At 40.1% G+C, this 14,780-nt stretch overlaps 1 protein-coding gene and 1 pseudogene across 1 annotated transcript; both read left to right on the top strand.

The window, feature by feature from the left end:
- The first annotated feature begins 269 nt into the window (after positions 1-269).
- Tmem225 (transmembrane protein 225) lies at positions 270-2,614 on the top strand. The gene is made up of 4 exons (XM_026402738.2): positions 270-582; positions 1,172-1,318; positions 1,569-1,703; positions 2,385-2,614. The coding sequence occupies exons 1-4, from the start codon at positions 270-272 to the stop codon at positions 2,612-2,614; spliced, it is 825 nt and encodes a 274-aa protein (XP_026258523.2).
- A 9,688-nt stretch (positions 2,615-12,302) lies between these two features.
- Positions 12,303-14,570, top strand: LOC113192579 (protein phosphatase 1 regulatory subunit 26-like; annotated as a pseudogene).
- The last annotated feature ends 210 nt before the right edge of the window (positions 14,571-14,780 follow it).

The following is a 14,780-nucleotide window of genomic DNA, read 5'->3' as shown; positions in this document are numbered from 1 at the left end:
GGTCCTTCTACTTCATAGGCCCCAGGGTCAAGGGTCAAACCAATAGGTGATTCCGTGGCAGTTTGTTGCCTAACGACAGACCACCCTCAATATAGGAAGGGTAAAGAGAGGAAGTTATCTTCTCTGTTCCACAGCCTACTTCAGCTTCTGCCACTGCCCATGTATCAGTATTCACTAAAAGTCCAGATTTTCCCTTTTCTCCTGTGACTTATCAAAGAGACTTTTGAAATATTTGTTGTGGTCTCAGCTAGAAATTTCCACCCAAAATAATGCCTGTGTCATCGAGGCATATCCAAGCCATCAATATACTCGTGTCCTCCTGGGTAGTACTCTTCTTGATAGTAGGAGTCATTTTGGAGGAATGGATTAAGTTAGTCCCCAAAACAACAAACGAGACAACAAACAACGAGACAATAAATGAGACAACAGACAACCAGACAACAAACAAGACAACAGACGAGGCAACAAACAACGAGACAGCAAACAAGACCACAAACAACGAGGCAACAAACAACCAGACAATGAACAATGAGACTATCCACAATCCATGGATGACGTGTTGTACTGCTGTTTGGCCAGAAGGTCAGAATTATGCTTTGAAAATTGATGGGTGAAGAGGAAGATTTCATTGTTCTCGACTCTGATCATCTCATCAACTTACCTAGTATTCTGTGGAGCAACTTCCTCAGGCTGCAGTGTGTGCCCACTTCCATAATCAACACACTCAGGGTAGACTCTAAAATCTCACCGCTTAGGTGTTTAGGAGAAAACATTAGAAGCTTAGAGACTTAATTGCTAAATATCTGAGAAAACTTGGTGGCAGCAGGGTGGTTAGAACAATGAGAGTAGAAGGGCTATTTGAAAAGGAAGGTAACTGACAAGAAGGAATATAGGTTATATTGCCACTATAAGGACAGGTAAACTAAGGTATTTGATAAGAAATGAGTTCTGGGGGTGGGGGCGGGGGGGGAATGAGAAAGAAGCTTATAAAGTCCTTTTTCCAGCCTAAAGACACCTGCCTCTTTATCCTCTTCCTCTTTCTCTCTTAGTTACTTAATCAAATCTTTTACCCTGTTCTCATTTTTTACCTAGAGATATGCGGGTCCCAGGTGGAAATGAGTCTAAAAGAAATATGTGTCCTTTTCTCAGTGCAACTTCTGCTTTCCAACAGATGGCCTGAAAATTGTCAGGATTATGATGCTAACAGTCTTAATCACTTCCTGCACCTCTAACTTCATCTTGGGATTGCTTTTCACCTACATTATTCCTCAAAATAAATATGTCTACCTCATCATTTTCCTCTTCAGTCTCTTGACAGGTAACTAGCTCTCCTAACACAGGTGTGGCGTTATAGTAGGTTTGTAGGTCCCATGGTACAGTCTCTGACCAGCTGGCCTTCCCAGTTCTCTGATTTAGAGATATGTGCAGTATTAGATCTCACACTAAATTGATACCAGTCTTGGGGTAAGATGCAATTGGAGAGGGTGGAGGCTGGGATGTCAGGTGCAGAGTTAAAGGAATCAAAGTTTCTGATTTGAGACCATTTTCTCTTTTTTTCTGGACACCAGGTATCCTGCTGTTCTGTGCACTTCTACTGTATGATGGTATGCTAAGGAAAGGTAAAACTGTGTACTTCTCTAGTTTCAAGATCACCTGGGTCGCTGCCACTGCCTACTTCACCATCATCCTCCTTCTAGCCTGTAGTGAGTGTCCTCGGGGTCCTTAAAGAGTGAAGGGAACCCTTCTACTCCTGGTAGGGGTCAGGGTGAAAGTATGGGACAGTGGAATGGAGCAAAAGGTACAAACCTTGCTTTTTACAAGACTAAAGATCTTCTGAACTCATTCTCTAAAGACAGCTCCTATGAGGAAAGAGCTGGAAACCAGGCCTGGGTGAAGTGTTCACTGCGCTCCATTTTTTTCTTCCATCTTTCATACCTTCCCCAGTTTAGGGAAGAGATAACTGTCATGCTCACCACCCAGGAGAGTGGCTGAGACTGGAATGCTCAATTGTATGGAGAGGGGCAGTGACCCTGGGAATATAGTGTAGTGCCTGAGCAGTTTGAGGGAAGAGAGAAGCAGTGTCTGGTGCTCAAAGGAGATCCTCCTCATAAAATTTCTTTGAAAATTGCTCTCCCTAAATCAGATAGAAGTACATCTTCTTTCAAAAAGAATTCTCAATTTTCTTGAGCTGAGAAGCATGTAAGCTGTTAATGCATGTGTTTTCAGTCTCTTCCACTAAAGCATTCCCTTTTACCTGATGGCTTTGGGTAGTTGGCAGGGATCCACCAGGCTTTGGATCCAGGTCTTCTGTCAACATAAAGGGAAATGTTTCTGTGACTCTTCATTGTTCCTTTATCCTGCTCCCCTGCTTGTGCTTTCCCTAGGTGTCCTCTCTTTCATAGAATACAAGGTGTTTGTAAATAGCTGTACCTGCCTGAAAATCCAAAAATCTGCCAAAGATCTACAGCTGTCTGGGAGTTCCATCCAAGTTATTTCGATTCCAGAACGCACTGTGATGCCTCGTAGCATCGTCCGTGTGCACTCCCATAGTTCAAAGGAAGACACTGCGAACAGATCACATGTCCAAGCTCGTCGTGTTACCTGGGCTCTATGATGTTATGATCCATATTTTGCAGTGTACACCCACCTGTATCTTTCTGTGTGCTGTATTTTGTGTTCAGCATAACTTAAATAACTGTGAGTGGGCTGGGGTTCTGTAAAAAGATTCAGCAAGTGAGTTTTTTAACCCTAGCCTCCTAAACAAATAGCTTTCTCTACAATTTTTATTAATAAAAATCAATGTCAAATAAATAATACTTGTGTTAACTCTATATTTCACAAAAATTTATAATGACATATACTACTTTTTATTGTATCCTATAATATTTTGGACATAAGAAAAAATACAAAGCAATATAATAAATACCTGTGTACACATCACTCCTCTTAACAAAAAGTTAGCATTGCACCCCATATTGTTTCCATTATTTCTACTAGAAGTTTTTCAATTAAATTTCTAGGTATAAATGATATTCTTATAAATATATTCCTAATCTCATTTCCTCCCTTGTTTCCCATAATAACACACTTTTATAATAATAATAATGCACAATATAAAATGATCAAAATAATCTTAACATTTTCATTTCAATGAATCTATAAAAATTATAGGGACTAGCTTTTCAAATTTATGAAAATTATTAAATATCATAACATACACATCACTTTTTGGAATTTTCTTCATTCATCAACTCTTGAGTTTAGTTCTATATAAGACTTAAATGAGTTTAGTTCTATATAATTCACTTAAACTATTAGGCGTTCCAAAGTAGATGTAAAAAGTAAAATATTCATACTATTGTTGATGGACATTTACTCATTTCCTTTCATTTTGTTACAATGTTACACTAAATATTCTTATACATAGTTTCCTTTGTCAATGTACTACTGTTCTGTATTTAACTGGGACTATAATTGCTCCATCAGAGAACATCTTTATTTTGAAGTTGCCTCAATATTGTCAAAATCATCTCAAAAATGATTGCACCAATTTACTCTCCTGCCAGCAGTAAGTAAGATGTTTTTCTTTGCCATTGCAAACACTTTTGATCTTTGATTGTTTGAATTATTGAGTTTGCTCACCTTTTCGTTCAATTATTGAGCATCTGGACTTCCTCTTTTGTGAAGCACTATTTGGCTATTTTTCTAAGGTATCTTTTAAATATTTCTTATTGGTTTGCTGTTCTTCTTATGTATTAAAAACTAATACTAACGGTAATATTACTTGCAACTATCTTTTCTCAGCTATTCCTTGGCTTTTAACATTATTTATGGTGTCTTTTGACTTGACAAAGCTACTCAAATATAAACAATTTAACATTTTACTTCTAATTGATGTTTCATTGTTCACTATTATTGAAGGTTATTGTAAACTCATTTCTCAATTTACTAAATTTAGTTTTTTTAAAAAATATATATTAACATGTATCAATTATACATATTAATGAGATTCAACGTGATATTTTCATACATGCATATAGCATGCACTGATCAAATGTACCTCCCCTTATTCATTATCCTCTCCCCAATTTCCAGAAAATGATGTGACTACTTAATTCTTAGAGTCATTGTTTTTTTTTTTATTTTTGATCTTTAAACATTTGTTCACTATATTATCTTATGATACACTGTGATTTCTTATAATATCCTAAATCCATTTTTCAGGTAGCACCCTTTCTATGCTCTTCTATAGGAGATTCCAAGCCAACTCTGAAAGCTCCCATCTTTGTCCATATAACCAGATAGTCAGTGACCATGCTACTCAGGACTATTTTTGCTCCTAGAGATGTCTTTTGTCTTTCTCGTGTTTCCACATACTTCGTAAAAAGCCCCCTCACAATACCTTCTCAGAAGCTTTGTGGACACAGGGAGATATGACTTCTTGCTAACTCATTCTTTTCATAAATAAGTGAATCAGGAGTGAACACTACAATTAGACCAATCATACCTTCCTTGCAGGAATTTGGATTTTGAATCAGATAATTTTGAACATGTTTTCACACAAATTTAATATACACCAATATATTCAACATATATCTCTATATGTGGAATATATACATAATTGAATATATATGCATATTTGTGAATGATTGCAACAGCTATTATCTTACATGTGCACAGAAAGATAGAGAAAAGTAAAATCAAGTATGTATGGTCTTTCTATGGATGTTGTAACAAATTCCACAAACTTGGTGGCTTAGAACAACACTAACAATAATTCTAATTAGAAGTCCAATGTCAGCTTCAAAATCAGCTGAAACCTGGGTATCAGCAAGGCCATGCTAGAGTCCATAGGAGAGAATCTGCTTCCTGAACTTTTCCAGCTTTCAGGGGCACTTTTCTGGGCTCATAGCCTTTTATTCTTGCCGAGGGCCATTGCCAAGTAGGAATGACGCATCGATATTTCCTTGCCAGCATACCCCATGTTAAATGGACTTGCCTTGGAAATTTGCTGTGACCTTGCATGTGTGTTTGAGAAAGATGACCCTGCTCAAGGTGATCGAGGGTGGATCCAGGTTTAAGCTGTATCCTGCAGGTTTGAGGAAGTATCCCGGTCCTTGGGTTTAGGGTGTTCCCGGTTTAAGACAATAGGGGTTTTAGGGAAGTTGGAGGTTGAAGATTATTGCTGCTGGGATTAGGGTGTTCCTGCTGTTTGTTCCCGTTGAGTTCTCGTGAGATTCAAATGGGATTTGGAAAAAAGCCTCGTGGAGTAGGTGAATTGTGCGGGCAGATTTTAGATTGCCCCTGGACCTGTGTGGAGGCCAGTGTGAGTTCGGGAATAAAGAATTGCTGTTTGAATCTACAAGTGTGTGGTGGCTCGTGATTCAGTGCCAAGCCCAGACTTTGGCATATTCTGTATTCAAAGCTGGCAAAGTAGCATCTCCAAATCTCAACTTCCACCATTACATTGTCTTATTTTATGTACTTACGTTAGTCAGTTTTTCATCACTGTGACCAACATACCTGACAAGAACAACTTAGTGGAGGAAAAGTTTATTTTGAGCTCATAGTTTCAGAGATTTTTGTCCATAGTTGGATGACTCCATTGCTCTTGGCCCAAGGTGGGTCAGAACATCATGGCAGAAGGCTGTGGCAAAGGGAAGCTGTTCTGTTCCTGGCAGCCAGGAAACACAGAGAGGAAGGAGATGGAGCCACAGAGAAGATGAATGCTTCTAGGGCACACCTCTAATGACCCACCTCCTCCAACCATGCTCCAACATTTACCACCCAGTTCATCCATTCAAACTAGGGTGGGCTGATTAGATTACAGCTCTCAATCCAATCATCTCACCTCTTATATTCCTGAATTAGACCAGGAGTTTCTGGGGAGACACCTCCCATCAGATCCATAACAGAAGTAAAGTATCTGCTTGCCTCTTATAATGACACTTGTAATTGCACAGTTAATTGCTTAAAACATCCTTAATGTCCTAGATTTTCCTTCCTTCCTATAGAGTCCTTTATGACCCTGACAGAAGCTTGATTGCCCTCTGGAATAGTAAAAGTTGGACAACTTGGGAGCTTCAAAAGCATTATGTCATTTTTAATGAAAATTTGGAATGGCTAAAAACCAATGAAGTTGCTATTTGCCATGGTTCCCATAGGCATTTTAAAATAGGAATGTGGCATTGAGGGCTTTTTATTTTTATGTTCTTTGGGTTATGTATACTTCTCTGAGAAGTATACATAACTGCTCTCCCTTCTGAAGTCTCTTAACCTCATGAACCTGAGGAGGAAAAAATAGTTGGCCTTTTCTCGATGATCTAAATGACATATTCTGGACTATAAAAACCTGTGTATAAAAAAAAATTGTCCTTAAGATTTTCTCTGTTTTTCTTTCTTTTTCTTTCCTTTCTTCCTTTTTTTGGGGGAGGGTAACATTTTTTCCTCATCACCACTTTCTTGCAAATTCTTAGAACACTACATTAAATTTCTTATTTCAAAGCTCAAAATTCATAAGGAAAATGTTGTATAATAAGAAAAGTTTAAAAGGTTTTAGAGTCAGAGATCAGAGAACCTGTGTTGTATTTTTATTGGTCACTTGTAACTTTGTTATCTTTTGGTAACACTCTTAAACCAGTGTTCCTCTCACAAACTTACTTTTCACAGTCTTGGCCAAATGTGTTTCCTGTGCCCTCTCAGTGTGAGTGACTAGGTCTTAAAGGACAAATTCGCTCTAACATTCCATCTCTCCAGGCCTTTGACTCCCTCACTCTACATTAAACCTTGAACTGAGACTGGTCTGTTATTTCCAATTCACTCTCTGTGAATAACCTGTCCATCAATATTTCAGCCAACCAATCAAACATTATTGTCCTTTCTAACTACCCCAGCTACTACATTCAATGCTGAACCTCGGCAATGAATTCAGTCTGATCCAACTTTATGTTGCTTCCATCTGACACCAGACTTACAGCATCCATTTCTATAACTGGATTTCTGTCTATATAAATTAGAAAATTCAAGTCATTCTTTTGGAGTACAGTATACCTCCTCATAGGCTAAAACTTATATTTCACTTTTTAGAAAACTGCTGCTGGGACTTGAATCAAGTTATAGGTCTAGAAGGAAAAGAGAGTAGAGGGGAGAGGATTAGCTTTATCTTGCATAGAAACTGCCTCAAAGGATGCCATTATGGTTTCCTCAGACAATACAGGATTAATGCCCATGGATGGGGGTGGGAAAGGCAATACATTGGGAATGAGCGGTCACTTTCACTGGATGTGGAGAGATCTCTTATGTTGAGTGTGTGAAGATCTCTTCCCCTGGCAAAGAAGATTCATCAGAATATAAACTTCATGTCCCCAGATTAATCAGAGTTTTCCAACACAATCTTTCCCCAACTTACAGGACACCATCCTTTCCTAATCAGTGCCCTCACTTAAACACACTATGAGGCTGAGAGGTCATCTTAGATTGTAAATTCAGCTACTACCAAAATGAGATTCTATGCACCATCTTTAGCAACCTCAGCCCTGTGGCTGTGGAGGGCTATGGGGGTCCATTGTTTTATTCTGTATACCTTCTCATATGTCTTAAATACTTTTTAAAAAAGTTATAAAAGAAAGTAAGAAGAGATGAGGGTTTAATAAAAACACTAAATTTCAACTAAATATTCAAATCTTGATATGCAATAGAGAGTACTATTTGGTAGATGTCCTCCCAAATCAAGAGAAAAGTCATCAGTCAATAGGAACCTACTCAAATAATCCAGATGCAAGAATCTGTAGATAAGTTCAAATTGTGACTATTCTAATGAAAATATTCATGAAAATGAATCCAATGAAATACTAAAAAGTATTAAAAATGTAAAAGCCATTTGATATCAATGCATTTATGAATATGTCAAAATGAACCTCATTATTATCTATAACTATAATGCACTAATAAAAACATAAAAATAAACTAAAAAACATTTGACAGACTTAACTGAAAAAGAAAGGATTAATAAACCCTAAGAGAAAGTAGACACTATTCTAACTGAAACACAAAGGAAAGTAGAAATAAAATGTATAAATGTGTGCAAAATAGAAAATGCTCTAATGTATCTGCTGGAATTTCCAAACATAATGGAGACAGAACAGGACAAAGGACTATTAGAAGAGATACTGGGCAACAGTTTTTCAATTATAATAAAATGTCAACTCAAAGTTCCAAGAAATTCAGGAAGCTCAATTAGAATAAATAAAATAAATAAATAATAAATCATAATGTAATTTAGTGGTAGAGCACTTGCCTAACGTTTGCCAACACCAGCATCACAAAAAAACAACAAAAACTCATAACTAGTTTATCATGATCAGATTATTGAAAGCCCAAGAAACCAAGACAATATTAAAAATAGACAGAGAAACAAAAAATATTATGACAGACTTCTCAGAAATAAGAGAGGCCAGGGATCAATTCCTGTTATGCAAAAAAAAAAAAAAAAAAAAAAAGAAAGAAAGGGAATAAGTTGATGTAAAAAGGGAATCATCAGAGGTTAAGAACACACTCTTTGAAACTGAAAATATAATAATCAAAAAAATATAAATAAAACAAGTATGTTGAATTATGAATTTATGGAAATTTCCAAGTGAACTAGGAGATGAAAGAGGGATGAAAGAGAGATAATAAATGAAAAAGAAGGAAACAAATTAAGCCTAATACTGGAGAGACATCCAAATAATAGAATTTTCAGATAAAGAAAGAACTTAATGTCCCTCAGGAAAACAAAGAATACCCACCACCAAGACAAGTTACATACTTGCTCAGAAGATCGCTCCCACATGGGACCTGGCTTTTTTGGCAATATTCACTTCTGTGCATACAAACAAAAGAAGTGTCTGTCTTCAAACAGTGACCCACCTGAAGAAACTTAGAGCTGACTGCCAGTTCTTTCAGAGGGTGATGCACACAGGAAAGAAAAAAAAAGAGACATTAACCAATATTTTAACATTGACACTCTTGATAAAAAGATGAGAATTTCTGGCCTTTTTTCACCTGTATTTTCAGATTTATCTTTATGTATCTGTGTCTGGAGCTGTGAAAGAGTAATTGTTTTGAACTATGTATTCCCAGTGATATGTCTTTCCTGGGAATCTTCCCAGTGTAAAGGCACTGAGAGAAACATCCATCTGCAGGTGATTCCTGTTGATAGGGAGAATTCCATGCTTGTCATGGAATTTGCTAGTTCAAAAGTCTTTTTTTTTTTTTTTAATCCCAGCTGCCCAGAGGTAGAACAGATGGGCCTAAACTGAAAAGCCCCAACTAAGCTGTTTTACTCACAACTTCCTCCTGTTTACCTCAAGAAGCCTTTTCACAGTGAATCCTTTTTCATGTTTAAAACCTATATAAAAAGTACAGCCTTGCTCATTGTTGAAGCACACTCCACCAGGGCTAATTCACCCACTGAGTCCCACTTTTCACCTATAATTGAGTTTTTGTCTTTTTTTCTTATAATTTCTTATTTTCTTAATCCACCCACCACCTGCATTTGGAGAACTGTTCACTTACCATGCAGGTCACAGCAATATCTACAAGCATGTGTTTTGGAAAATGTTTAAATTTTTCAATAGAGTAAATGTTGTTTTGAGTAAATACTTGCCAATCTAGCCTACAGTAGATGTATCATAAATCAGATGTTTTTCTGGTTCATGATTCAAGAAATTGTTCTGAAACTCCTCTTACAATGTCATAAAAAGTTGTTTAATTTGGAAGTCTATGAACCTTCCAAAGAGAAGTTCAATCTATATCTATGTATCTGTTGGCCTATATGTCTATCTATCTTCATAAAGCCACAAAGAAAATTCTACTCTAAAACAGTGGTGTGTTTAAACTAAAGAGTCATAGAAGTTAAGTCTGTAGCAAAATGATACCATAGAAATAGTTTCTAAAAAGTCTGGCATAAGAAAAGTAATCTGACATACAATGAATGAATGAATCAATGAACCTTCCATAAATGAATGAATAAATAAATAAAATCAACCACATCAACATAGCACACAAAACTTCAGGATTACCTGGAATTTTTAAAGTAATGAAAGTAAGCCTGGCAGCATATTCACAGATAAAACAAAATGATCTTAAGTTGTAAAATCTCTCACAGTTTACTATTTCTAATTTTTCAAGACAGAATTATGTATAATTATCTCTTCTTACTCTAAACCTCTGGATTCTATTTTATTTGTGCTCTTTTAACTTCTTTCCTACTGTTACCTTTCTCTGGCCTGAGTCTATAAGAAATATCCTGGAAGTACAAATGAGATAAAATGAATCTAGGGAGTTAAAGCATTTAAAATAAATTCTAACAACTTCAAAGTTAGAATATAAATTTTGATCATAAAATTTAAACAAATAGCAACATCAGAAATAGAGCCAAATAAGGCCTGCTGGAGGGATCTTATTCTCAACAAAAACACTAATGTTTATAATTTTTCTTTTTTGAACCAGGAATTGAACCTCAGGGCACTTAACCACTGAGCCACATCCCCATCCCTTTTTAAACTTTATTTTGAGACAGAGTCTCACTAAGCTGCTTAAAATTTGCTAAGTTGCTGAGGCTGGCTTTGAACTTAGCATCCTTCTACCTCAGACTCCTGAGCTGCTGAGATTACAGGCATCACCCAGCAATATTCATAAATTTTAATTTTTTCATGCAAGTACAAGTTCACAGACCCCTTTACTATAGAGGAAAGGTCTATGAACCTGGGTGAAGAACTTTAATACTAGAAGAAAATTTATATATATATATATATATATATATATATATATATATATATATATATATATACAGAGAGAGAGAGAATGGCCTATTACAACTACAATTACAAATCCATCAGCAGTACATCCCAAATGTTTCCAGAAAAAAAGTGTTCATAGTTATGAAAACACACTAAGTTTTTATACTTCTATGTTTTAAACTCTATTTCTCAAAGAATTAATGAGCTTGATCCTAGTCATAGATAACAAAACTATTAAGCACAAGCTCTATGCTCAAGGCTTAATACATTTTATTTTATTTCACAGTTAGGATAAAACTATGGTGTTAATATTACTCAATTTCATTTCATGAGATAACTGAGGATTAACTACTCAAGGATAAGTGGAATGAAACCACAATCTGACTTTAAAACACATGCTCTTAAATACTAAAGTACTTTAAAAAAATTAAAGTAAAGGTATCTGTGGGGAACATCTTTCAGAGACACAGATATAAAATTAGTGGTTTGTTAAGGAAGCACCTTAGAGAGCATTCTTTTAAAACATTTTGATTTTAAAAATGACAAAACTGAGGCCCAATGAGGTAGTTTTCCAAACGTAGGCAATTAGTTATCCAAAACAGAACCTGTCATTCTTTCTGAAGTTAGTATTATTTCTCCTATGGCTTCTAGCCTTCAAGCCAGCAATCATTTATTAAGCATTTATTAGATAGGGGGGAAAATATATATATAAACATAAAATAGAAGAAAATTGTCATTGTTTGGATGATGTATCATCCAAAAGCTCCTGTGTTAATGCAGGAATATCCAAATGTGAAATTATTCTATCATGAGAACTGTAACCTAATCAGTACGTGTGGTTTGAATGGACTGACTGAGTGGTAACTATGGGCATGTGGGGCATGGTTGGAGAAGGTGGGTCACTAGGGGCATGCCCTGGAAGGTTTTATCTTTCCTGCATTGTTTCCCTTTCTATCTCTACTCCCCAGCAGTCATGAACTGAGCAGTTATCCTCTTACATGCCCTTCTGCTGTGATGTTCTACATCACCTCTGGCCTAGAGCAATGGAGCCACCTGACCATGGAAGGAAACTCCAAAACCCTGAGTTCAAAATAAATATTTCCTCCTCGAAGTTGCTTTTGTCAGGTATTTTGGTCACAGTGACTAAAAGATGACTAACACAGATCTAATTGGTACTCAGAGGTGGAGTCATTGCCCTAACTCCTGACCATGTGTTTTTGAGCCTTTGGAGATTATTGGCAGAAGGATATTAAAAAGGTTTGGCTATTTAGACTAGAGAATGCTTAGAATTTGTAAGCAGAGTTTAATGTTTGATTCTGGTGGGAGCTCAGAAGATCAGAATGCATACAATAAAGTCTGTGCTCATGAGGTTGCAAACCAGAGTGAGGATTATATTAAGAATTGGACTAGAGGTTGCTCATGCTATATTCTGGCTTAAAAAAAATTATCTACATTTTTCTTATATACTGAGACTTTATGTAAGACTGAATTTAAAGGTAATGGATTCAAAGCCACCAAGGGATGCCAGGGCTGCCGTACCTCCAGCAGTGGGCTTTGGGAATGGGCCTCTGGCCACGCGCTGAAGCGATCCTGGATATCTCCAACACCATCCTGCCGGGCGCCTGTGGAGGGCTAGGCAGTGGGCCGCATCTGTGGGCCCACGTTTCTGCTCCTCCAATGTGCCTTCCAACTCTGATGGGGACAGCAGCTCCGTGGACAATGACGACAGCATAGAGCAGGAGATCCAGAAGTTTTTGGCTCTGAAGGCACAGTTAGGAAGTCTGCTGGCCAGAGCCGAAAGCTGCTCACAGCCCACCCCAGGCCCACTCTCCCCACCTAGCCCCAGCAGCCAGACCGGTGTCCCCAAGGCCCCTCTCTAAAACCCCAGACCTGCCACTGAGCTGCAGAAGAAAACGCAGAGGTTCTGTGATGTTGTCCACCCCCCAAAAACCAAGGGAGATGAAAGAAAGTGCCCAGGATGGCGACTGCGCCAGGGGCAAGCTCAGCCTGGCCACAGCGGGCAGGACCCATCCAGCCAGGGAAACGTGGGTGAGGCCCCAGGCAGGGAGTGCCAGGCCAGAAGCCAGCCTGTCCCCTCCAGGCCTTTCATGCTCAGTGACATTTGCATGTCGCAAGGCCTTGGGTTACAGGGGAAGGCAGAAGAAGGAAGGAGCGTTGGTGAGAGAAAGCTCCGATGACAAGAGCAGCTCACTGGACAGTGACGAGGACCTCGACACGGCCATCAAGAACCTGCTGGGATCCAAGTGGAAGCTCAAGAAGAGGTGCAGGGATCCCCCGGCAGCCTGCAGGAAGAAGATCAGGTTCAGCACCCCTGAGACACAATTGGTGCACACACTGGGAGGCCTCCCGAGAGCCTGGAAGGACAGAGGCCCTTGGGTGCTGAGGAGCTGCTTGTCCATGTCCAGAAGGGACAGAAGGGCATGCCTGGGAGATGACCGCCAGGTGCCTTCAGTGGTACAGCAGAGGGGAGGAAGCTGGGGGGCCAGGACGCAGCCCCAGATCTCCAGTCCAGGAGGAGACACCTGAAGGGACCCCATTCTCCAAGGAAACAGGAGCCCGTGACCATGCGTGCCCTGCCCCCAGCTCCCTATCTGACGGCGTTCAATGGACAGTGACGGCAGCATCGAACTGGAGATTAGAAAGTTTTGGGCAGAAAAGGCTAAGGAGTCCGTGAGCAGTTCAGCAGTTCAAGGAGGGGGCCCAGCCCTGCCGGAGGAGCCCTGCAGGAAGGAGCTGGCCCCCGGCTCTGCAGCCTGGCGTGTGCACATGGAGCAGAGGGCCAGGGATAGCCTCCACTGGCTGAAGGACTAAGGGGCACAGAGAAAGCTGGGGGACCGTGAGCCCCAGCCTCTTCATCTCCGGCAGGAAGGGCACAGCCCACACAGAGCACACTTCCCACCACCCCGCTGCTGCAGGGATGTGAGCCCACACTGCCCAGGAGTGCCAGTGGGAACCCCTCTGCCAAAGGGTGTCCAGTGAGTAAGAGAAATGTCTATGTTCACAAAGAACAGCGCTCGCCCTGTGCTGAGCCCGCAGCCACAGAAAGTGCTTTTGGTCAGCTGCCCAGCTGTGCCACAGCAGGAGCCGAAACCAGAAGCTCCAGAGGAAACTTTCACGTCAACTATGGGAGCCGGAGCTTGCTGTCCCCCACCCGGGACCCCAGGCTGAGCTGGCCCTCCCCTGGAGTGACCTTGTCCACCACAGCCAGCTGCCCAGCCCATGGTCACTGAATTCAGAAGGTTGGAGTTCAGCATGGATGGGGGACCTCAGGGGTGAGAAAGAGAAGTAGACCCAGGGGCAGGCCAGGGTACCACACAGCTTCATGTTGGACCCCAGGAAGAAGCTCTCCTTTCCAGGCTTCTCTCCCCTGCTGTCCACCCAGCTGTTCCACTTTGGGAGAGCGTCCCCAGGGAAGGCCAGCAGCCCGGCCTCTTCAGTCCCCACCTAGGCCTGTCTCTGCAGGGCCCGTCCTTCTCAGCCTTCAGAGAGACCCAGGCCGGTCACAGCCCCCATATTTGGAAGCCCACACTTGCTCTTGAAGAAGGACAGTGGGCACTGGCCAAGTTGGAAAGCCTGGGCAGGGCTCGGTTTGCAGGACAAGAGGAACTTGGCTCAGAGGAAGGCATCCTGGACCTGAGGTATGCTCACAGGGTGGTGAACAGGGATGACCAGGACCAGGAGATGCTGGGCAGCGATACCAGTGAATGTAGTGACAGCTCCCTGGAGGACGGTGGCTCAGTGGTGAAGGACAGAGTCCTCAAGCTATGACGCGCAGCCTGGCCCTGTCCCCTTGTGGAGAGCCGTGTGCACAGGAGAGTGGCAGCCAGAGTCCTGTACATAGCTCTGTACATGTGTACAATAACATGAGGTTTATTTAACAGATGTGTCCTGGTAAATATGATTTTTGTAGCTTTTTGTAAATTATTTAAAGTGCTATAAAAAAATATTTTTGGAAAATGTCGTCTTGATTTTGAAGGG

Source organism: Urocitellus parryii, chromosome 4, assembly GCF_045843805.1.
Source record: "Urocitellus parryii isolate mUroPar1 chromosome 4, mUroPar1.hap1, whole genome shotgun sequence".
NCBI classification, from domain to species: domain Eukaryota; kingdom Metazoa; phylum Chordata; class Mammalia; order Rodentia; family Sciuridae; genus Urocitellus; species Urocitellus parryii.
Note: the sequence above shows the minus strand (reverse complement) of the source record. Positions and strands in the feature narration are given on the sequence as shown.